Source organism: Sebastes umbrosus, chromosome 15 (genome assembly GCF_015220745.1).
Source record: "Sebastes umbrosus isolate fSebUmb1 chromosome 15, fSebUmb1.pri, whole genome shotgun sequence".
NCBI classification, from domain to species: domain Eukaryota; kingdom Metazoa; phylum Chordata; class Actinopteri; order Perciformes; family Sebastidae; genus Sebastes; species Sebastes umbrosus.
Window position 1 is genome coordinate 17,364,928 of NC_051283.1, and position 23,015 is coordinate 17,387,942.

At 42.1% G+C, this 23,015-nt stretch overlaps 1 protein-coding gene across 4 annotated transcripts; it reads right to left on the bottom strand.

Annotated features, from left to right (window-relative positions):
* Positions 1–2,687: 2,687 nt before the first annotated feature.
* Positions 2,688–22,930, bottom strand: ubp1 (upstream binding protein 1). 4 transcript variants are annotated; one of them, XM_037794518.1, is made up of 16 exons: positions 22,465–22,930; positions 15,497–15,648; positions 13,320–13,396; positions 13,132–13,237; positions 12,936–13,042; positions 12,663–12,815; positions 12,429–12,539; positions 10,094–10,201; positions 9,696–9,802; positions 8,920–9,016; positions 7,873–7,966; positions 7,692–7,782; positions 7,444–7,562; positions 6,868–7,010; positions 5,071–5,122; positions 2,688–4,953 (listed from the first exon to the last, which is right to left on the bottom strand). In XM_037794518.1, exons 1-16 carry the CDS (start codon positions 22,539–22,541, stop codon positions 4,916–4,918), a joined length of 1,632 nt encoding a protein of 543 aa, XP_037650446.1. In that variant the 5' UTR covers positions 22,542–22,930; the 3' UTR covers positions 2,688–4,915. The 4 variants fall into 4 exon arrangements, with proteins under 4 accessions (XP_037650446.1, XP_037650445.1, XP_037650444.1 ...); XM_037794517.1 differs by lacking the exon at positions 22,465–22,930 and adding an exon at positions 19,747–20,660 and having other exon boundaries at positions 7,873–7,963; XM_037794516.1 differs by lacking the exon at positions 22,465–22,930 and adding an exon at positions 19,747–20,659.
* Between the last annotated feature and the right edge of the window lie 85 nt (positions 22,931–23,015).

Sequence of the window (23,015 nt, forward strand, 5' to 3'; positions counted from 1 at the left end):
TTGCCGCCCCCAAAACGTGGGGAAATATCAAGGTTTTCGCGAGAATGATGTTTCCCCTCCCCCATGTCGTGTGAACTATCAGTGGTTCTCGCACTACTACAGTTATGGTTATGTTAGGTTAGGGCCCTAAAGCTTTTTGAAGATTATAAAGTTGCATGTTATAGTGACCTCAATATCATCCAAAACAAATGTGTGTAAAATGTTGATATTTTTTATGTTGTTTATGTTACTATGTTTTATACAGCTAAAACAGTCTGGGGTCAAATTGACCCCAAAGAACACCGATGCGTACAGCATGTATACAGGACATTGAAAACATATTATCATTTTAATTTTATGTTTACCCAGTTGTCCCCATTAAATTAGGAAAAGTCATTCAATATGAAGCAAAAAAAATGATGTGGTCAATCATTTATTAGATGTTAAACATTGAATGGGGTCAAATTGACCCCAAAGATAATAGGAGGGTTAATCAAATTACCACAAACCAGCTGCTACACAATGAACCCGGGGCTTTGGGGGCCCAGTAGGGGGCCCGGAGTCCCAGAGCAGTTGCCCACTTGATAATATATTAATATGCACCGTATAAACACAACATATGTAAAATAAATGTAGTTAAGACTGTTAAACCAGATGGAAAATTAAAAAGGCTATAATGCAGAAGCAACTGGGTGACCTGTAAAACAGCACATACACTCAACGACACGCCCTTCAAGCGTGAACTACCAGCTGTTTTCGGTCCACCAGGATGCAGATAAACTGCTAGTTTTCTGTCCTGTCTGATAATTGATTGCAACAGCTGTATTCACGCTTCACCCCAGATGTGATTCAGCCAGTCTGACACAATTGCTGGGGTGAAAATTAGCCTGATTATGGGTCCTAAACATCTGCTTTGGGAGAGGCCTTGGCAGGTGTTTTATGCTCTCAATCTGCTCAACAGACTGAGTCACTAGGTGCTTCTCATTTCATAATTTTTCGCCTCCTCGTCTCCTCGCTCCTCGATCCTCCGGCTGTGACACGGAAATGGACATCCCAATTCATAAAATGCGCATCGAGGAGCGAGGATCGAGGAGCGAGGAGGCTTGCTGGAGGAGCCATCAGAAACACTGGAGGATACACCATTGTATCCTCCAGTGTTTCCTCCACGGATGTTTTTTACCGACCGACACGCCCCCTTATTGGATATCAGTTATTGATTGGACGCTGCTGCTGATCGGTTTGATCTGATACATCAACATCACTGGAGTTTCATACCGGAGTGAAGACAGATCACAGATTAAACGTTTTATAGTTTAGTTGTCTTCTGATTCACCATCTAGTTATAACCTGTGTTAACTGTAGGTGTGAACAGCAGACGGACCATGTTGATGGTGAAGTGTTCCAGCAGCAGACGGACCTGCAGGAGCTCTACTTCACACACAGTCACTGAAGGGGTCTGACACTGAAAGGGGTTTATAATAGCTGACAATGAACAGACCTAAATAACTTTCTTCATTTATTAGAAAGAGTTTTCTTTTGATCATCTGTTATTTCCCCCATTAACTATTATTATGGATCCAGTTAAAGTCAGAGAGAGAAGGAGAGTTTGTCTTTTACACCTTTTACATCATTTATCCTCATTTCCATTCAGTCACATGAGGCTGATAATTCCTGAGCGTCGGGTTTGATATGAGTTACCATTTCACTTTTCCATGAAACATTCAGCCTAATACATAACTTCTACTATCAGAATATCAATAACTACAGATGCTAATAATGAATAAATAATATAAAGATATTGTGCCAGTAGAGATGGTTCCTGGTCCTCTAAGCAGGACTCAGTCCACAGTAGAAATACAGACTGCAGCTGTTATTCATGTGCAGGTGTTTGTTAAACAGGTAACAGACTACAGAGAGAAACACTGCTGCTCTCCCACTGAGAATAACTGTGTTTTTATTAGTATTAGATCAGTTCAGACATAAACAGCTGTTAAAGCCGACTGACTGGCTGTGATCAGCTGCTGCTGTCATCAGAAACGGACGTCGCTTCACGTGACGCTTCAGAGGAAACGACGTCTCATGTCTCTAAAAACATATTTCCTCGTTTCCTCTGTCCTCGAGTCTTTTCCTCGCCTCCTCCACTCGCATCTCCCGTGGGCGGGACTAAGACGCGAGGAGATGGGAAAGACCCACTGTGCTGTCATCTAATTGTCCTGCAACAAAAGGCCACTGTTTTGCACTTTTGCTATCATGCAATACTGCACAACAGATTAATTGTTATATTTGTGCCTTATGGCAAGTCCAAATATGATTTTCCTGCATAGCAAATTAATGATTTTATGGATCATTAAGACAAAAAATAGGTAATTTAGATTCATAAGTGCCCCAAAAGGTGTACGAACAAGTTTATCTGGATTCCTTTAAATAAAAAAATTATCATTAAAGGGGCAATCAGAGTACTACTCAGCCTGTGGAAACAGTTGTATAATGTCCTGTTTGTCTTTGAAAGACCTCTAACATAACATATAACAGAAAGCCTACTTTACCATATGTATATATGCAGTTTGAAAGGCAGATATGGGTCTAACGCAAAGATACTAAATTGCAGAGGTACAACAATCATGCCCTTTTATCAATTTCTATGTCCTTTTGAGTCAAACCTACGCTACGATTCAAAGTAAGGAAATATGATATATCAGGACACCAGAGAAAGTTATGAAATCATTTATTCCCAGCACGTGGTTGTGTACATCTCCAGCATACGATACTGTGCACATGAGAAGCATCATCATTGACATTAGGCTGTACATGAACAGTGGTCACCTCTCCTGCTCACACTCTCTCACACACACTCAGTCTCACACGGACAAACAAGACGACTGGTCAGGCCTTCAGGGGGACCGAAACTGCTCACCAGAGTTTTTGCCTGACTTGGTATCACATCCGCTCTGTTACTGAACACAGTTCACTGTGCTGTGGTACTCATCGTGTCCTTGTAAACACCACAAGAGCTACAGTCCTGGCTCTGGCGCACGGTGAGACAAAAACACAGATGCTTTTTTTAGTCTCGACATTCTTCTTTTTTTTTTGTTCTCCTTCTTATAGGCGGGTAAGAAAAGGGTGTGGCTGTAAGACTACCGACTACACATCGAGCTTGAGTTTTGTGATTTCTCAGTGCAGACTTGGTCTCTAACAAATGGAAAAACAAGGACTCGACAAATCAATCCCTCCCTCCCTCATTTCCCCATCTTCCACATGCTCTTTACTAAACAGCAAGCTAAACACAGTTTCATCAAACCAACAGGAAAAAGTTTATGACAACTACTGACTGACATAATTAAGTTTTCTTTGCAAGAATGAAAAATGATACACATGCACACACTCACACACATTCTGACACTTATAGGCGTGCAAACTGTATGCACTCGCAACACTGCCAGACACTGTGTACCAAAATTAAAGGGGGGTCAACTAAACCAGCGGCGACTCCGAGGACCTGTGTGAGATTTCCTGTCACTTTCCAAAAGGGCACGACCTGTACTTCCTGTGTTCGGCTACATTAAAAACACAAGATTTTGAAGATGGATGTGGCGCTGGATTTCTACCAGCCTGCTGTGTGATGGGTTGTTTCTTGCAGAGCAGATCCTGGAATGGAGGGTTTATTACTATGTACATGCAGCGCACAAGCAACTCCACTAGATGAGGGTTTAATTCGCCATCTGATCATTTCTATGAATGCTTCTAATGACCAAGATGTACAGAGCCAATGAGGCTTTTCCTAAAAAAAAAATGCCTATCAATCTGAAACCCGTTTGGTCCACATTATAGAAGGTTTTTGGATAGGCGTTAATGCTCTGTATGTCAGTCCTCTATGGAGGTTTGCTCCTCATTTTCTACATATTTATGGCCAAAATCCCAGAAGGTGTAAACCGCATTCCTCTAAACCAGTGTTTCAAAGTCCGCACAGAAAGCAGAGGAGTCGACGACGAGGTGCATGTGCACTGTGTTTGTGAAAGTGAGGAAAAGATCGAGCGAAAATGGCACCAGAAACAAGTAAAATCAATGAGAGCAATAGAACGAGCTGATCCATAAATAAAGCATCAACTAAAAACAGTAAAAGCGCAAACAGGACGTACGTGAAGAGAGTTGAGCTGAGTGTGATCAGACAGAGAGATATGGCTGGAAGTCTAAAGTCACATAGAATGACTCTATGTGACAAGAGTTAATGAAATCAGTCCATCTGACAGAGTCCAAGAAAAAAAAAAAAAAAACGTTGGTGTCAACATCCACAAATGACGCCACTTCCACAAATTTAGCCTGGATATTTCAGGGGTTACCAAGCTCAGCTGATCAATAAATGGATTATTAAGACAACCCCATCAAGAGTGTTAAACAAGCAGAGTAAATTCTGGGATTCTCATTGAAGCAGGTTAGTATGTTGAGATCGCATGCTGTTCAGCAGTACAGGTTATCAAATACTGGCCTAGTGCTGGTTGTGTAAGAAGGGCAACGAGCAATAAGGAAACTCTGCTTTCTTTGCTTCTCCTGCCGGCCAGAATGCCACTCCCCCTCTCTCCTGGAGCAACCCTACCCCCTTATCCCGCAGAAACCATATAAAAAAGACAAAAAATAAAATAATAAAATCAAAATACATACATCATTATCTTTCCCCTAACCCCATATCCCCCCCAGTCTCTCCTCTTTCAACTAAACCTCTCCATTAATAGTGTTTTCAATATGAAACAGTGGACACACCCATGTCAGATTCTAACATTTACATGGCTTTAGCGCAGTCTGACTGCTTCCCATCGAGCGATCGTTTAGAGAGAGCGGGAGGAAGTGCGAGGAAAGAGTAGAGGCAGGCGGAGAGGGACAGAGGGAGGCTTCTGCTCCAAAACAGAGGGTGGCGTATTAGTGATGCCATCTGTCCTCCTCACTACTTCAGGATTAGATGGAGTCCTTCGCCCAGTTCATCTGGAGAGGAAAGAAGAGGCACATTAAATCCTTGTCAAATAAGGGATCTAGTGAGCCTTGTTTCACGCCAAATTACAACGCAAGAGACTGGAGGCTACTGATGCATTGTGAGCTCACCTTTGACAGTGCTGATCAAAAAACAGCTCTCGTCAGGCAAGTTGTAAACCATCTAGAAGAGACAAAAAAAAGACAGAAATGTGGCTTAAATCAAATGTCCCTTTCAACTTATAAATACATAGTGGGTTCTTGGTACTTTAGTGGTGACTGACAGGAGAGGTGGTCATAAAAGCAGGAGTGATACAGTACAGTATGTGTGTGAGAGAATGTAAATCACATGCAAATAAGTGACAGTTGATCCTGGTCAGACTGCACACAAATTAGTGACGCACATCTTATTTCTTCCTCTCTACAGGATGAGTCTCAATCCCATTCTTGCCCCATCCACCAATACGGATACATATATTTCTGAAGCACGTAAGGAGAGAGGACGGACCTGCCGATCTATGTGGGCTCATGAGGTTTTGTGGGCGAGGAAACATCTTGACTGTATGATTGTTTGGTTCATATACAGATTCAGATCAACTTTATTATCCAACACAGGAAAATGTGTTTGGTCCACCACAAATATAAGCCTACTCATAATAATAAAAACATTTGATCACATCTTTGTGGTAGGCTATTTGTCCTGCCCCTCCTCCACTGTGATCGGACAGCTGGGTAAAATTTGACAGTGAAGAGCGTCGTGTTTTACCCAAAGTTGAACATTTTTCAATATTATGCGACCTGAAAGAAATGCCAAATGCGCAGCGCTCAGCACAGAATAGACGCTCAGCACCTCGTCACGCTGCTGGCATTTTTTACCATAGTGTAAATACGCAGCGCTCCCATTGAAAAGCGTTAAAAAAATCTATATATGCTGGCCTCGGGGGAAAAAAAACCTTTGGTGGACATCAGTGGTTTGGATAGGAGGATTTAGACAACATTCACAGGAAGTGTAGTAAAGTTAAAATGAAAAGGGGAAAGGTCTTAAACCCATCGTATTATAATATGTGCATGACACAACCCGGTCTCCCACAAAATTACATTCCCATACAACTAAATCGCAGTTGCGGATTAAGGCTGCAGTTTGAAACAGGTTTTAACATGTGGGTAACGTCAAAAATTGAAGCAAAACAAAACAAAAAACGCAACAACACTGCTTAGTTAGGTGTAGGCAACAAAACTACTGTTTAATAAAAAACATTATTGTTTGGCTTAAAATGACACATGGGACATGAACAGCGGTCTCCTGAGGGAAAGTCCTGTGTTTGTTGGACCCTTCCACCACCCCACTAGTAGTGTACTTTCTCGCATATTATACTCTTTATACCAATAACGTTTATTATGCCATTTAACTTTCATTAATGGTTGCTCGATATACTGCGTCACCTGCTCTGCACGTCGCTCGTTGAACTACGTCACTTTCTGCAGCTGTCCGTGGACTTACAAATGCATTTGTGATACGTCAAAGACTAATGTAATCCACGACAAAATACGTTCCCTTCCCAACATAATTGAGAATGCAGATTAGTTGTAGGGGAACGTCATTTTTAGGAGACGGCCGCATTACATCTAAGTAAAAAAAAAAAAAAGTACCATCTACTTGGCACACGTGCTCATCATTTTGCAGATGCTATACATTTATAACAGCAGCACGAAATGTATCTCAAAAGCTGAGCAAGCAGAGTGTTGATAAGTATCCATGGTGATGGTTTCTCCTGGTTATAGCAGAGAGTTTTGAGTGTATCCCACCATTTACCTTTTTAATTATAACACCCCCCTTAATAAAGAGCCCTCCACAGATGAGAGTGTGATACTCCAAATATTAAAGTGCTAGTAGAGAGGAACAGATTGTGTGTGTTTGTGTGTTGGTACCTGGTCACTGAGCAGGATGTGTATGCCTGTAGGACCCTGTCTGTACACCTGGTTGATGGTTCCCAGTGGAAGGTTGCACACACACGCCATCTTGCGGATCAGTTCTGCAGCTGTGAGGTCCTCTAGGTACAGAGCATGATACACTACACAGAAACAGACCAGACAAGATGTTAATATTCACACATTGCATTTCTCCACGGAATAATATGTTACACTGCTGTCAATTAGCGCTGCAACTAATGATTGATTTCATTGTCGATTAATCTGTCAATTATTTTCTTGATTAATCGATTAGTTGTTTGGTCTATAAAATGATGAAAAATGACGATCAGTGTTCCCCAAAGCCCAAGAGGACGTCCTCAAATGTCTTGTTTTGTCCACAACTCAAAGATATTCAGTTTACTGTCTCAGAGGAGTAAAGAAACCAGAAAGTATTCACATTTAAGAAGCTGGAATCAGAGAAAAAATTACTCAAACCGATTAATCGATTATCAAAATAGTTGCAGATTATTTTAATACTTGACAACTAATCAATTAATCTTTGCAGCTCTACTGTCAAACTCAGAACTTGTTTACCGTGTAAACTAGAGGAAATGCTGTGTTCTCCATTTTCATTGGTGGCGTGTCTCTCCAGCAGGGGGCTCTCCTGTTGGGACTCCTGACAGACGTACACTGTCAACCTGGGACGCACTGACCTACACACACACACACACACACATCAGAATGAATGCAATGAAACACACTGGCACCTTCATAACGCTCACACAGGTGTACGCAACCACAAAAACTGACACACACACACACACACACACTTTGTAACACACCTGGATTTAAGTGCATTGAAGAGTCTGATTCCATCTGCTGGCCCACAAATCTGAACCAGATCGTCCCGAGTTAGCTTCAACAAATCAGAACCTGAGGAACAAGTCAGAGGACCGGTCACTTGCACTGCAGAGTTTACAACATTACATCCACGTTTTGGCGTGTTTGACAGTGTGTGTGTACCTGAGAAGTGAGAGAAGAGCCGTGTGTAGGAGTTGAAGCGGTTTTTCAGCAGCCACTTCTGTGCGTCCTGTATGGACGCTGTGGTGCTCAACTGCTGCAGAGGACGACAAGAGACGCACACATGGCGTCAACACACTTCCACACCTGGATCTCAGTTTCCACACTAACTCAGTTCTATTGAGGAATCACACAATACGGCAGTGGTTCCCAACCTTTTTCCTCAAGGGACCCCTTTTCTATCATTGGCTGAGTAAGTGATATGTTTTATGGATATTTCATATTATATTCAATCCATAACAACAACAGTACAGAACAACTGATAAACTGTACAATTAACCCGAATAGTTAACACAGTAACTGCAGAAAGTTTGTGTAAAAGAAGCAATTTGAATGCATTTTAAGCAGATTGTTTGAATATTGCATCAGATGTGAGTTTTCCTGTTATTTTTAGGAACTGTTAATACAATTCTCTGTCTGTATTATGTATTTCTTTAAAATTTTGACAATCATACATAGTTAATACGCTCCTTTTCTTTTTACAAATTCAGTGTTTAGCCATCTCTCTATTGGCTCTTTGGATGTTTTAAATGCATACTTTTCTAATGCAGAATGAAGCTGTTTAGCAGAGAGGGATGGCTCTGTGAATATAACTTGTGTTCAAGTCTTCACCGTGCCCTTATCCTGAGATTTGTTTGTAAAGTTTGTATCTTAAATAATAATTCAAATTTGAAAATAACAATTTCATGTAGTTTTCTTCACAGAAATTAATGAAATGCTGAGATATAGGCCAACTGTATATATTTTTTAAAAAGTTGTCTTTTACCTCTTAAATCTAGAAGGCCTCCAGGTTGGGAACCAGTGCAATACGGTACAGATGGTTAATGTATGCAGGGATGCAGCTAGTGATGCGTTTCTTTTGCCACTCATCTACCAGTTGTTTTCTATCATTGGTTAAGTATTTAAAATGTCAAAAACAACATCCGTGCTTCTCCTACTGCCTAACATGTCTAAAGGTCTACAATGAAAAAAAAACATTTAATCATTTACCTTTTCCACCATTTCGTACAGGTGAGAAGAGTGGAGACTAATCTCCGAGTTGCCATGGCTACCAGGGTCTGCCTGGTGATTGGGTGAGGACGAGTCACTGGAAAGCAAGAGACGACATTTAAGAGAGGGGAGACCAACACAGTTAAAAGGTAGGCTTGCTGCGGTAGTCAGTGTTACACGATGGTCGGGCACACAACGATTACATTACGTATCCACCATACCCACCGCCGTTTCGCTTTTTTAAAATAGAAATTAAACCCATTTAGTTCATTTTTGGCGTATCAGCGGCGTGTTATCAGTACATAGTCGGACGACGGACGTTACAAACTAAAAGTGAATGTGTCTGCTCTGTACAGAGTTTGAACACAGAGTAACAGGTGTCATATTTCACACATGGGATGAGAGAGAGTTGACGGACAAGACGATGGCGGAGGATGTGGTCTCAAAGCGAAAAGCAAAAGCGCCTATTTGGCAATACTACGGATTTAAACCCAATGCTATAAGGGAACCATAACGTTAATGAGGCAATCTCCTGAATGCAGCTCCTTGTGGAAACCTGCAGCCTCGCAGCGAAATCTGGACCGGAGAGGCCAGACACACAGCCACCCGACGGTGAAGATTAAAGTAAGCGCTCTACAAATATAGAGCGCCGTCTTTTCTTGTAAAATGCCCGGTGTAATTGGTAACACCGGTGTTGTCACAAGTATATTAACCAGTGGGGAAATTTCTTCACCATGACATCCCTATTAAAAGTTCACACACACACACACACTTACCTGTCCGGTACTGAGGAGGTTGTGTAGGTGGACAGCGGGGTCGAGGTGAAGGAGGGAGTAGCTGCCTGGTTGGGGCTGACGTAGGCGTTGTCTGGCCACGGGGAACACTGAGAGGAGACACATGTATATGAACACACAATTAACCAGACATATTGGGTTATAAACACTGTAGACCAACTCCAAATATCCCAAAAGAAAAGGCATAAAGGTTGAAGAAAAGTCAAGGGTGGATTGGGGAATTTAGCTATGCACCGTCTCCACCCCGCCTATGTCAGATGTCAGATACATTAAAACATCTCCTTCCCTACAGCCAGGTGTCTACAGAGGGGGGGTGGGGGGCAGACTGTGGATGGAGTGATGGGGAGGAGGAGTGGAGGAGAGGCGAGCAGGGTGCTTACACTGCCTCTCTTGGCCAAGGAGTCGCCACAGTCAGCGGGAAGTGTTCGCTTGCTGGACTTTTTCAGCTCGTGGTCACCCGCATCCTCTATGATGGGTTCAAGCCTCGTCTACATACAGACACACAGCAGAGGTTAGCCAGCCAGCGACCAACACACAAACACAACCAATAACCTGAGGGCAGTCTTACTCTGGCATATAAGTGTAGATAAAATTACTGTTTTTTTCCCCCACAATAAAAGCCATGATAAAAACCCTCTGTGACACAGAAGACATTGTAATATATACTTAATGATTAAGACGTTTAAAGGGATAGTTTGGGTATTTTGAAGTGGGGTTGTGTGAGGTACTTATCCATAGTCTTTCTTGTCTAGTCTTACAGTAGTATTACCTTCTGTAGATGACAGTCAGCACGCCCCCAGTTTGGAGAAACAGACAGGAGTTACCGCACAAAGCAAAGCAATGTAGTGCTGTGGACGGGGCCGGCAGCCAAACGTTTTTTTAGCCACCTAAAAAAAATCTATATCAGTTTAAGTGTATGCTATATTTAGAATATTTTCAGCAGTTTACCTTGCTGTCAGACGGCTATACAGTCTATGTTTCTGACGGGGAACTGAAGCCGTTATCTATGCTCTTGTCAAAGCAACCAGACTCCATTGAAAACACGGGAGTTGCTGGTCTGCGAAGCCTCGATCGGTTAGTTTGTTTGTGTTATTGTGTGACTTTGGTTAGTTTGGATTCACCAAAGTCACACAAAAACACAAAGAAACTAATCGATAGAGTCTGGTAGCTTTGAGGAGAGCATCGATAGATACAACTGCTTCAATACTCCATCTGTGTCTGACGGCACAGTAAAGCGGAGAAATTATTCTAAACATAGCATTTACTTAAACTGATACTGTTTTTTTAGGTGAGCCTCTCTTTAAGGTGTCTAAAATCCGTTTTGCTGCCGGCCCCGTCCACAGCAGTACATTGCTTTGGTTCCGTGCGGTAACACCCATCAACTCACCATTTCAAAACACCCAAACTATTCCTTTAACAGCCCAATCAATAGAGCAGTGTTTTTGTCAATTTTAGCATTTTCCTCTGTGTTATTATTGTGGAAGTGGGCTACCTCATCTAACATCATACAAATGATTGTAGTTTTGTGAAATAAAACATTAGCGTTCTTGGAAAAAAAGAGCAGAGTGTCTATTGTTTAGACTGTCCTCTACAAACTAGATCATGAGACGCATCAGGATCCAGGTAGCTTGCCAACTCAGCTAAACTATTTACATTACTTGGGGAAACCCTGACGCTCAACATTACTGCCAGCCACTTTCCAAAACATACCAGACACTATACCGTCTCAAAAACCACCCCAATTTGTTTCAGTTCATGTTACTACAGAATGAAATACCTGGCTGAGACAGATAATCCATCACACCTGTCACATTGACTATTGTGTCAGGTTGTATCATCATCATGAACAACAGTTTGGTGCACTGCAGTTCAAGAGCAGATTGCTGTGGTGGTTTATTGATGTTCCTATGAGAAGCTTCGCCATCTAACATCAGCAACGGCATTTTAATTCAAGAGCTAAATGTTGTAACTGCAGCTATTTTGACATTTCATTGCAGAGTAAACACAGGTGTAATTGATAACATTAACTATGGCCCAGTTCCATTTAGGTGGGTCAGGGCCCTGATATTGTGCATGCTGGCTCACCGAAATGGCACTTACACCTGTATTTACCCTGCTATGACATGTCCAAATGGCTGCTGTTAAAAGGGCCTATAAGAATGGCAAAAGGAATTTAAGATATCATGTGAATTTGGTAGCTTCTTGTATTTAAATGACTGCTATTTGGTAGTTTTTTTAGGGTTTTTTTTTTTGTCACTGGATTAATCCAATAATTGGTTGGCAGAAAATGAATTGTCAACAATCGTGACAATAGATTATCATCAGTTTGTATTTATCAGGCACAAATGCCAAAAAACTCTAGTTCCAGCTTTTCAAATGTGAAGATATTGCTGGGGAATATGACGATATAGTATATCGTCAAAATGATGATCTATCGTATATCGTTTTATCGCGACATCACTTTGAGCTCTGATGAAATAATTGTTAGTCGCAGCCGTGTAATGGATGGTAAAAAAACAAAATGTTCATAAATCTAAAGTGTTCAAACATGTTTGAGAAAATGGTTGGCAGTAATGTTGTAGAGCACCAGTATCGCTTTGCTTTACTTGGGTGCATACAGTTTAACATGGATAACCCCCCCAAATGAAAACTGGACGCTTGCTAATACTTTAGCCTAGCTTGTGCTAAAGCCACGTATTTGTACTGCATACTGACCTCTGACAGGATAGTGGTATCATAAGAAGGCTGGTACTTTTCCTTCTCTTGAGGTGTGCGTTTCTCCATCTTTTCCCTGTCCGTCTTTTGCTTACGGTCCGCCCCCTTTGGCTAAACAGGAAGCAGAGAAGAAGAGACCGGGGGGAAAAAAAGGAAGACGGGTTTAATTTGCAGAGAGGGACCGACGCATGAGGTGGTGTAAAAACGTCCCGCCATGAGAGAATGAGTGTGCACCTTAAAGACTTTGATTTGGCAGGAGGCAGAGTGGAGGTGCTCTGTGTACTCTCCACAGTCTCCCTGGGCGAACGTGTCGAATTGGATCCTGAAGGGGACGCCCTTCTCTCCGCCGTGCTTCCTGGGAGTGAACTCTGTGCTGATGCAGTGCACCTGCAGACAGCGGGGAGACACGAGTACGAGTGTGATGAAGATGTGTGTTTGATGCGGAAATTCAGTGGCATGCACAACAGATGGCACAAAATAGAGCTGAAGTGTGTGTGTGTGTGTTACCTGCACAAAAACAGAACTTCTTTTGTTCAAGTCCCACAGGAACTCTGCAGCGTTGAGCTGGGAGAGGTGAGTCTTCGGCTCCACTATGCCCACTGACATGGGGATATCTGTCTCACACACACACACACAGATATTTGAACTCCAAATCACACACATGGAACGGTTTAAGTAAACATTTCTCGCCAGGCTTCATTACCGATGTCAAGGAGACGGTCGCCAGGACGATTCCACTTCCAGCCCTCCAGTTGCTGGTGCTCTGTGTACTGCAGCCGGCGGTCATGAAACACCACACGCACTATGCTCTGCACACACACACCATGTTAGGTAAGAAGTGTAATTGACGTAAGAAGTAAAAGTTCCCTCCAGCTGTGAGGATCCTCTCACCTTCACCATCTTGTTGGTGAGCTCTGGTAACTCTTCCTGCTTCCTGTTGTCCAACATACGCACCTCGTAAGACTGGCCTGAGAGAGAGATAGAGAGAGATCACAACATTAGAAGAAAGAAAACAAGACTCGGTCAAAACTGAGTATATGGCTGGATCCTGTACGGTCAGTCTGTGAATTTGTGGCTTAATTGTTACACAAATAGTCAGTGATCGTGTTTATACTGTTAAATGTAGCGGTACATGTCCACCAGGTCCGGCGAGGACACTCGGGGACGCGCTGCTCCGGTCAACTGGCTGTTCAAGCAGTGATGTACCATATCGTGGAAAGCACGAGATTGGTCCCTGGTTTTCGGCTTGCCGTTTCATAAACGCTCATAAACTTCCTGTTATTAAGTCCAAACAATCCACCAAAATCTAATTCGGAAAACATTTAAGCGAGAAATAGGCAATGCCACGGCTGAATCTCGTTGCATTTTAGAACTGGATTGCCCAGTTTAACAGCTTGGTGCAAGTTTTGTGAGCTGGACGCGTCGGGGTGGACGGGCTCATTTGCATAAATGATTGTTCCCCACCTTTTCTTTTTGAAAGAGCATCAGCCAATGAGGGAACTCCAACAATCAGCCGACCAATCGTGTATCTTCATCACTAAGTCACTCACTCAGCCAAAAACATGATGAGAGGTGCGAAAAATGAGAGCTACTAAAAACAAACAGTGGAGTGAATGCAACTATTCCCTGTCCTTTAACCGTCTCCACCTCAAAGAGGATGTTTTTTTGCTTGTTTTGTAATTTAAGCTAAGTCCATTCTATGTTTTTATAGCTCATTATATGGTTTCACATTGTATGATTATAAAAGACTTAACAAGCAACATTTTCGTGGCAAACTTTATTTGTAGAGCTTGAGACAGAGCTCTAGGTTTCCAGTGTAATGTTTTACATTTTACACTGTGTGATTTGGAGTTGAATCTGCCTTTTTCACTGAAGTCGTCACAGGTGTAAATGGTGAAATCAATGATGGCTGAATTCTATTTAACTGCTTTGATTTCGTGGTCCTGATATCGTGCATGCTGGCTCACCTTCACTGTCACACTTGAATAGAGCAGAGCCATCGTTCGTGTTATTAGTAACAACTGTGCTTTTCCAGCTATGAGAAGTCAAAATGTCTGCTGTGAGAAAGGCCTATTGGAGAGAAATGTTGCTTGGAAATCTTTGGTTTTGGATTGTCAGCATTTCATGTTGTCCTCTTTTCCCATGCCTTGACAAGCTTCACAGCCTCCTCTTCCTCCTCTTCTTCTGAGTTTTTTTGATGCATAGAAGTGCCACCACTATGGCCGAACCTTGTTTATTGTTTCGCTCTGTTTTCAAAATATGGGAGTGGTGCAGATGGATGACGCAAGTTGATGCCATACCTCTGCATCGGTTTTATCTTCATTCACATTCTAGAGCTGCAGGTATTCATCCCACCACCTGACAGCGGTATATTTGTGTGTCCACGTACTGTAGGCCGGGCACTTGTATGTGCATGACACAAAAAACTAGAGCTGCAACGATTGATCGAATAGAACTATTAAATTAATCCCCAACTATTTTGATAATTGATTAATTGGTTTGAGTATTTTTTTAAGGAAAAAAAAAGTCAAAGTTCTGATTCGGTTTTCAAGTGAACACATCCCATCAGAGGTATTTTGACCAGGTTCACACCATCTCAATAAGGCTCAACAGTAAATGTTGGCGTCACAGAATGACTCCTGTCTCTATCAGACCTACAAACACAGTACAGTAAGCCCAGAACATGCTCACTGATTATTTTCCAGTAAAGTGAATTGGCAAGTAAATCTCTATTTGTGCCATAAAGCAGTGTAGCAAAGTCAAACTGGTGGTGCGTCACATTAAAGTGCTGAGTAGAGGCCAGAAGAGGCTGCCATTCGCATCAGCAACGGTTTTACTTTACAGTAATTATTCTAATGTGCAATAAATTAATGTGGGAATTATTTATTAATGTTAAAACGATGGGTGTGTAGCATCAGAGAACAAAGAAGTGGACTGCGTATGTACAAACCACCTTAGCGACCGTAGCAAAGTAGAAAAATATAAATCATATTTTACAAAAAAAAATTATAAAATGAGGCGAAAATAAATAAAAACTTTTTCTTGAGTGCATGTACTTTGTGTCTCACCTTGGTTCAGGTATGTGAGCGTCTCGTCGTGCATCTTGACTGCCGGCGAGGTGGCGGCGCACAGCACATACTGGAATGGGGGGTTTTTGGTCTCGCTTTCAGGAGGAAGGCTGGAGTCCTCCTGCTTGAATATGGGCAGAGCCAGCACATCGCTGAGAGAGACAGAAGAAACACAAAGAGAAAGTCAGCATGGATGTGATGCAGAAAGGACACGCAAGATGAAAACCATCATGAAAGAACAGCAATATTATTATTTTCTTTTTCTATTAAAAGTTCTTATTGAATCTCCAATACCATCCTGATGGCAACAAATTCACTGTGACCTCCCTTAAAGCAAAGCCTTCCTTTATTTCTCAGGTTTTCTCCACTTTGCAGTTACCTCTAAAAACACACTTTGTGCCATTTAAACTGTTGCACGCTCCACTTTTGGCAAGACAATACTTTACCTCCTCATAGTGTGGAATTATTAAATGGATCGGCTTATTTTAGAAGGAGTGATGAGGGCTCTCCATCGATCAAATGGCCCTCTCTCATTATGTATGCATGAGACCGCGGCAGGATAAATGAACAAAAACACCCAGAGATAGCCTGAGCTGCTGACACACACTATCTCTCACACTTGGCAGCCACTCTAGACAACCGACCCGTCCTCAGCTCACCCTGACAAATGCTGCAAGAGTGTCAACCGGTGCACGGTGAACAGGAGCGTGTGCGTAAATATCAGTGGCTCTGCAGAAAAGGAGTCCTATACATGCAAACAAATGCCGATCATGGAGTCTCATTACCTGGGAAACTTTTTGACAAGTCATGATGCTGCTCAAAACCTGAGCCAAACTTTTTTTTTTGACAATTTCAAGGTATTCCTGCAGGACCTTACTCCAAACAACAGACTTCAAATCTGCTAGATTTATTCAGTCTCAAACCACTCTCTCTGAATCACTTGCTGCTGTGTTTTCTCTACGGAGTGGGTGCCCACACAGAGCCAACCTGGGTGCCACAGCCCTGTTAATCCCCGCTGCCCAGGAAAACTACATCTGCTTCCTGAAATCTGAGGCGCTGGTTCCACTGAAACATTCTGTTCCTACCAGCTGCTGACTCCAAACATGCCCCGCAAGCAACCCACCCCGACACCACAGATAGCGCTGCTCCTGGAGCCACTGGAGCCACTGACACCACGCTCTCTGTTTTCACTAATTCAATTACGTGCAACCCATCGCTTGAGTATTGGTAAACTTGCAGCCCCTCATAAGAGACTGACCCACACTTACGTCACGCTCAGATAAATATGCGCTAAAAGCAGATGGACGAGGAGGCAGCTGATAAGACACATGCAAGTCCTGGGAGCTTAAATGTCAACACCTCCCATAACCTGCCTCTTACACAATTCAGTGCGCTCATACCGAGAGTTACTAATTGAACAGGTGGTTTACAACAATACCCCCATGTGATGCAAACGCATTCCTTCTTAAACCATTTAAGAAAGGCAGACACAAAAACATATCCATCCTCCACAGACACAACAAGTAGTGCTGATTAACCAGTGTTTCCGTCAGTCATAAGATGTCACATTTAGGGACAAAAGTTGGAATCACCTGAGTGACCAGAAACTTGTGGCATGGCATCACAAGTCATTTAATAAAATGTGACACGAGAGGGCTGCATGTTTTCCATTTTGGGGATAATGACAAAGATTGTGTGTGGCTACTAGAGCTGGTTATCATGTGAAAAATTTAGATTAGATTGTGTTCCAATAAAATACCTGTTCTGTCAATAGTGACACCAAAACAACCCTTTTCCAATACCATAGTTTGGGTAAGATAAACAAGTTTTTTTTAAATGAAAATATAAAAAATGCAATGACAACTGGACGGACTCTGTTGCTGAGGAAGGTTGTGTGATTCGATCAAAAGCAGCAACTTATTCATGAACCTTGTGGGGAGATTGTTTTGTTCAATGTTGAGTAATCTGACCAACAACTCTTGTGGTATTGTGTTAACGTGTCAAGAGTTGGCAGTGAATGCCTGGTCAGATTGTTAGGTTTGTTTACTTATTCTTTGACCAGACATTTCCACATATGAAAATCAGGAAACGTTTTTTAATTTCAGACGATATTTTGAAGGAAAAATCCTTATTTAACACTGATGCGTTATGCAGTTTGGCGTATTTTGTTAGACGTTAGGGAAAGCCAACGGTTCTGAAGCAATCTAACTGAGCTTTGATAAACATGGATTATCAGTCAGAAACGCCTATTGTCTCTTACATCATCACTGTAGCAGGAGGTTATTGAAGAAAAATCCTTTATTATTTCCAATAAAAGGATGGCCAGGTGCTTCTTAAGCTGCATGAGAGTGGTACGAAGTGCTGAAGCTTCTGTCACTTCCAACTCTTTTAGGAGCTTTCCTAATCACAAACACTAAAATCAGACCCATCACCTTGCACATGATGTTATAACCCTTTGTTTGCACACACCACTGGTCTTTAGAAAGAAAAAGTCATAGGCCTGTTTGACCAGACATTTTCACATATAAAAATCAGAAAACGTTTCTAAATTCAGACGGTATTTTTAGGGGGAGATCCTTATTTAACACTGATGCGTTACGCAGTTTGACATCTTTTGTTAGAAGTTAGGGAAAGCCAACAGTGCTGAAACAATCTAACTGAACGTTGATAATCATGGATTATCAGTCAGCAACACTAGTGTCTTATAAACTACTACTTATCTACTCGTGTCTGTATAAGCTTCGGTGAGAAATTGTCGAAGGTATTCGAAGCTTCGCGGAGCAGCAGGCTGACATGTTCTTCTGTCTGTCTGTCTCCATCTCCCCAGTTTCAGTACTGCTGCCGCACTATTGTAATGAATAATAATAATAATCAGGAATAATGTTGAGGGATTATTCCTTGTTTCATGGGCTATTTGGGGATTTATACATTATTATTACATACTTGTATATAAAAAACAAAAAAAACAAAAAAACTAAGCATTCGAATAGTGATTTTGAGGTCGAATACCATGGCAACGGTCGCAGCATAGATCATTACTGTAGTAGAAAGTTCAAGAATCACGACTACCCCATGGCTGGACACTTTAATGAGTATCACAGTGCTAATGATTCCTTGTTACGCATAAAGGGCATTGAACATATCTAACCGCTGGTCAGGGGGAGACAGGTTACTACTAAACTTTACCAGAGGGAGACTTTTTGGATCCATCTACTGGATGCCTTAAAGTATCCTGGTCTTAATGAGGATATAGATTTTACATGTTTTCTGTGAGCAATAATAAATATTTAAAACAAATTATATATATTTTTCTTTTTCTGTATAGGCTTCCATGTTTGCTTTACAGCCTCTGTTGCAAAGTAGTAGTTGGTTCATTTATGAAGGACATGAATTACATATTTCTGTGATATCTCATATTTTCTTTACATTTTGTAATATTATGATGATCGTGTGATTGCCTCCCATTGGTTGTTGATACCATACAGGTGAGGCCATATCCGTTATAAATGTTTTAACCTCTTAGTTTCCACACACCACAGGTCTTTTAGAAACAAAGACCTGCTCCTGATAACTCTGCCAGTCTGAGGGGTCTAAACAAGGCCTTTTTCCTGCAGACTACCTCTGTGTTATCTTGATATGTACACAAAGTTTAGGGTCTCTTTTTGGGGCAACACACACATATTATCTGAGCAAACTCTTTTAGAAGCTCTCCTAATCAAAAATACTAAAAATCACACCCATCACCTTGTACATAATATTATAACCTCTTTGTTTCCACACCCAACAGGTCTTTAGAAACAAAGACCTACTCTGACAACTCTGCCAGTCTGAGGGGACTTTTTTTTCTGCAGACTTCCTCTGTTTTATCTTCATATGTACACAAAGTTTAGGTCTCTTTTTTTGGGGCAACACACACACACACACACACACACACACACACACACACACACACACACACACACACACAATCTGAGCAAACAGCATGAAGTGATATAATGTCTTTGTCCCTCAACAGTGTAACCAGTGTAACACGTGTCCTTTCCTTTGCTTTTTGCAGTGGCTTAGGGGAAATTAATCTTTGTCCCTGATCGTGTGGCACCCTGCGATGAAATCCCAAAACAAAGAGCAGCCATCAGTACAAAGAGAACAGGCATGAGGGGGATGTAAATGTGAACACTTCCAGACAGAGTTGTCCTCTCTCTACTGTGTTATTATGAAGCTGTGGTTGTCCCTCTCCTGGTGTCTCTAACCTCATGCTGTAGGCTCCAGCCCCCAGCTCCTGCCCGATGCCGGACAGGCTGGCATCGAAGTCGTGCACCAGCCCCGACTCTATGGTGGCGTCGTCCATCTTCAGCACCCAGGCCAAAGGCACCAGCTCCTTGTCCTCGGCTTCTACTCGGAGGGCCGCCAGCTTGAATGCAGGTACGAGAGGGTTGGCTAGCGAGGAAGTGCAGTGTGACACACCAAGAGAAGGGAAAGTTATGCTGCTAGCTTTTAACCCTGCTAGCCGCTCCTTGGCAAGCTGGGCGAAGCAGCGAATCGGTCCACAGAGACTGGATGTGTCGCCATATCTCCAATATATCCACAACTGTCTGGAAGTAATGAGAGTCCACTCAGCTAGCTAATGTTTAGTCGTGACTGAAGCTGCGAGCTGACTGTCAGCATGCTAACGTTAGCTAACTAGCGAGCTAGCTAGCTTTATGAAAGGCAACTTTAAAGCAAGCTAGCTCGTCTCCAAGCAGCTCCGTTGTTACTCCAGGTCTTCAAGCAGTCTAGTTAATGTTAGTCCAACAAAAAGCAACAAGCAGAAGAAGGTGATTTCTTTAGTCCCGCACAGCTGTTGCTACCTAGCAGACAAGCTACCTAGCAACCAAGCTACCTAGCAACAACTTGCTTCTTGAATCGCCCGTTGAAGCTCAGAGCAGCTCGCGCTCTCTTTCTCTCTCCTGTTACCACCTCAACCTCGCTCTCCGCTTCTCATCGCGGTGCTGGAATCACCGCCGAGACTCCTGCAGTCCTTTAACCATCCAGAGTGCAGCGGTTGACACAAAACCAGGCATCAACATGGCTCCTCTCTCTCTCTCTCTCTCTTACTTACTCACTCTCTCTCTCTCTCTCTCTCTCTCGCTCTCCCTCTCTCTCTCTCTCAGCGTTACATTACAGACTGTCTGCCTCCGTGAAGCCTGCAGGGGGCTGCTGCCAGGACGACCCGGCAGCCAATCAGAGGGCTGCATTCTGTGCCCAGCGCAGGGCGATAAGCCAATCAGAGGGGGGTATTCTGTGCCCAGCGCAGGGCGATTAGCCAATCAGAGGGTTATATTCTGTGCCCAGCGCAGAGTGATTAGCCAATCAGAATGTTGTATTCTGTGCCCAGCGCAAGGCGATTCAGCCAATAAGAGGGCTGTATTCTGTGCCCAGCGCAGGGCGATTCATCCAATCAGAGGCCTCCGAGCTTCCGTCATTGTGTCCAAACTGTACTTGCAGCTCTGCCTCCCAGTAAGAAGTGTAATCATAAATGCATATCTGAAATTCAGCACCGGTCTGTGTTGCACAAGACATAAATGTTACATTTTACACCACAAATCTGGATTAGTCCACTTTACTAACTTCTGTGCACATTTTCCTGCAGGTGCATGTACTGACTTTCTAGTTGGACGGCTTCTGATTATCCAATCAGTTTGGCCTCCGAGCTTCCGTCATTGTGTCCAAACTGTACTTGCAGCTCTGTCTCCCAGAAAGAATTGTAATAATAAATGCAACTACAAAGTCAGTGCATGCACCTGCAGGGAAATGTGCACTGAAGTTAATAAAGTGCACTAATCCAGATATGTGGTGTAAAATGTAACTTTTATGTATTGTGCATCACAGACCGGTGCTGAATTTCATATATGCATCTGCTCTCTGCTGTAAATGTAGGTGCAGCTAAAGAGGATCTCAGAGACAGCACCAGCCTGAAGTCACCTCCTAACCAGAAAGAAGTGTAATAAATGCAACTAGAAAGTCAGTGCATGTCATAGCCTAAGAGACAACCACAACAACAACAACACATAATAGTTGTAACTCACACTCTGCCTTTTATTTACTCCCATACTTCATGTTTTTTTCTTTTTTTAAACATTTATCCTTTGATATTGCAATATATTGTTATTGTTTTTTTATTTGTTTGTTTTATTGACACAAAAAACATTAATTACTTCTTTATTGTTTTCTTTCATTTACATGCATGTTATTTTTAAATATCTATACATTGTAATTTGCTTAATGAATCGTATATATGTATATATACATGTTTTTGTTTTTATTTTGTTCTTGTTTTTTATTTTTATTTATTATTGAATTGACGCTTTGACAATATTGTTCACCTGACAGTCATGATCAATAAAGCAAATTGAATTGAAATTGAACTGAAGTCATTAAAGATGAACACTTTGAGAGCAAAACAGTATATATGCAACCTTTCTATGTCATGCACACGACATATAACCAATATAGTTATTGATTAGGATGTTAATGCATGACTATTTTGGTGCTATTTTTTTGCTATAATTGTCAGTTTCATTTGAAGGATTTTTAGATGCCAGTGACTGTTTTATAAAAACAACTTTTTTTTTAATCATATTTTCTCCATTTCTACCCACTGCAGCTTTAATGCGCTGTCTGTCCTCAAAAAGTTAAATTATAAGATACTTGAGTATTTTATGTTACTCTATACTACTGCAGTACAATTCAGGGAGAAATAACAGCTAGTTTACTTAACAGATTCAATGCAAAACATGATCAGCTTATAAAACATGATGCACAAACTGCTGCAACAGTAAATGCATGCTTACACATTAAAGCATGAGTAATAACAATCCAATAATATTTATTTATAATGTAAGATTGTAATTCTGCAAGTACATTTTGGCCCATTATGTTTGCTCTGTTCTTAGAACTAAATAAACACTTATTTTATTTCATATAGTTACCGTGTGTAACTGCTGCCATCGTGTCTCTGGACGGGGGCTCTGAAGTTTTCAGTGTAGGACTGCCAGAACAACATCATGTCCCACAAAACAGCTGTCTGTCGCTACTCCTGTCTGTCTGTCTGTCTCACTCCAGATAAACACGACCCAGCCTGGTACCGAGGAAGAGGAGGAGGAGGAGGAGGTCCAAACAGGAGGTCATGTCTGTCTCATGTCAGTGCTGAAGAGGAGTTTGCACAACAGAAGTCTCTTGGAGCTGGTCTTGTTGTCTGGTCAATAATTATCCACCGGTCAGACCCTGGACGTGCAGCATGGCTCACAGTCAAGTCTTGTGGCTGGCAAAGTTTTTCAGAGCTATTTTGGCCCCAAGGAGGGGGAAGACCCGCCTCAGGACTTTAATTACTGTCCCCACGTCTGACTTCAGGACATGGACGTCAACACACAATAGACTTTAGGGCAAACAACTCAGGACAGATCAAACATAATGGGCCAAAATGCACTTGCAGAATTACAATCTTACGTTATTAATAAATACATAATATTATTGGATTGTT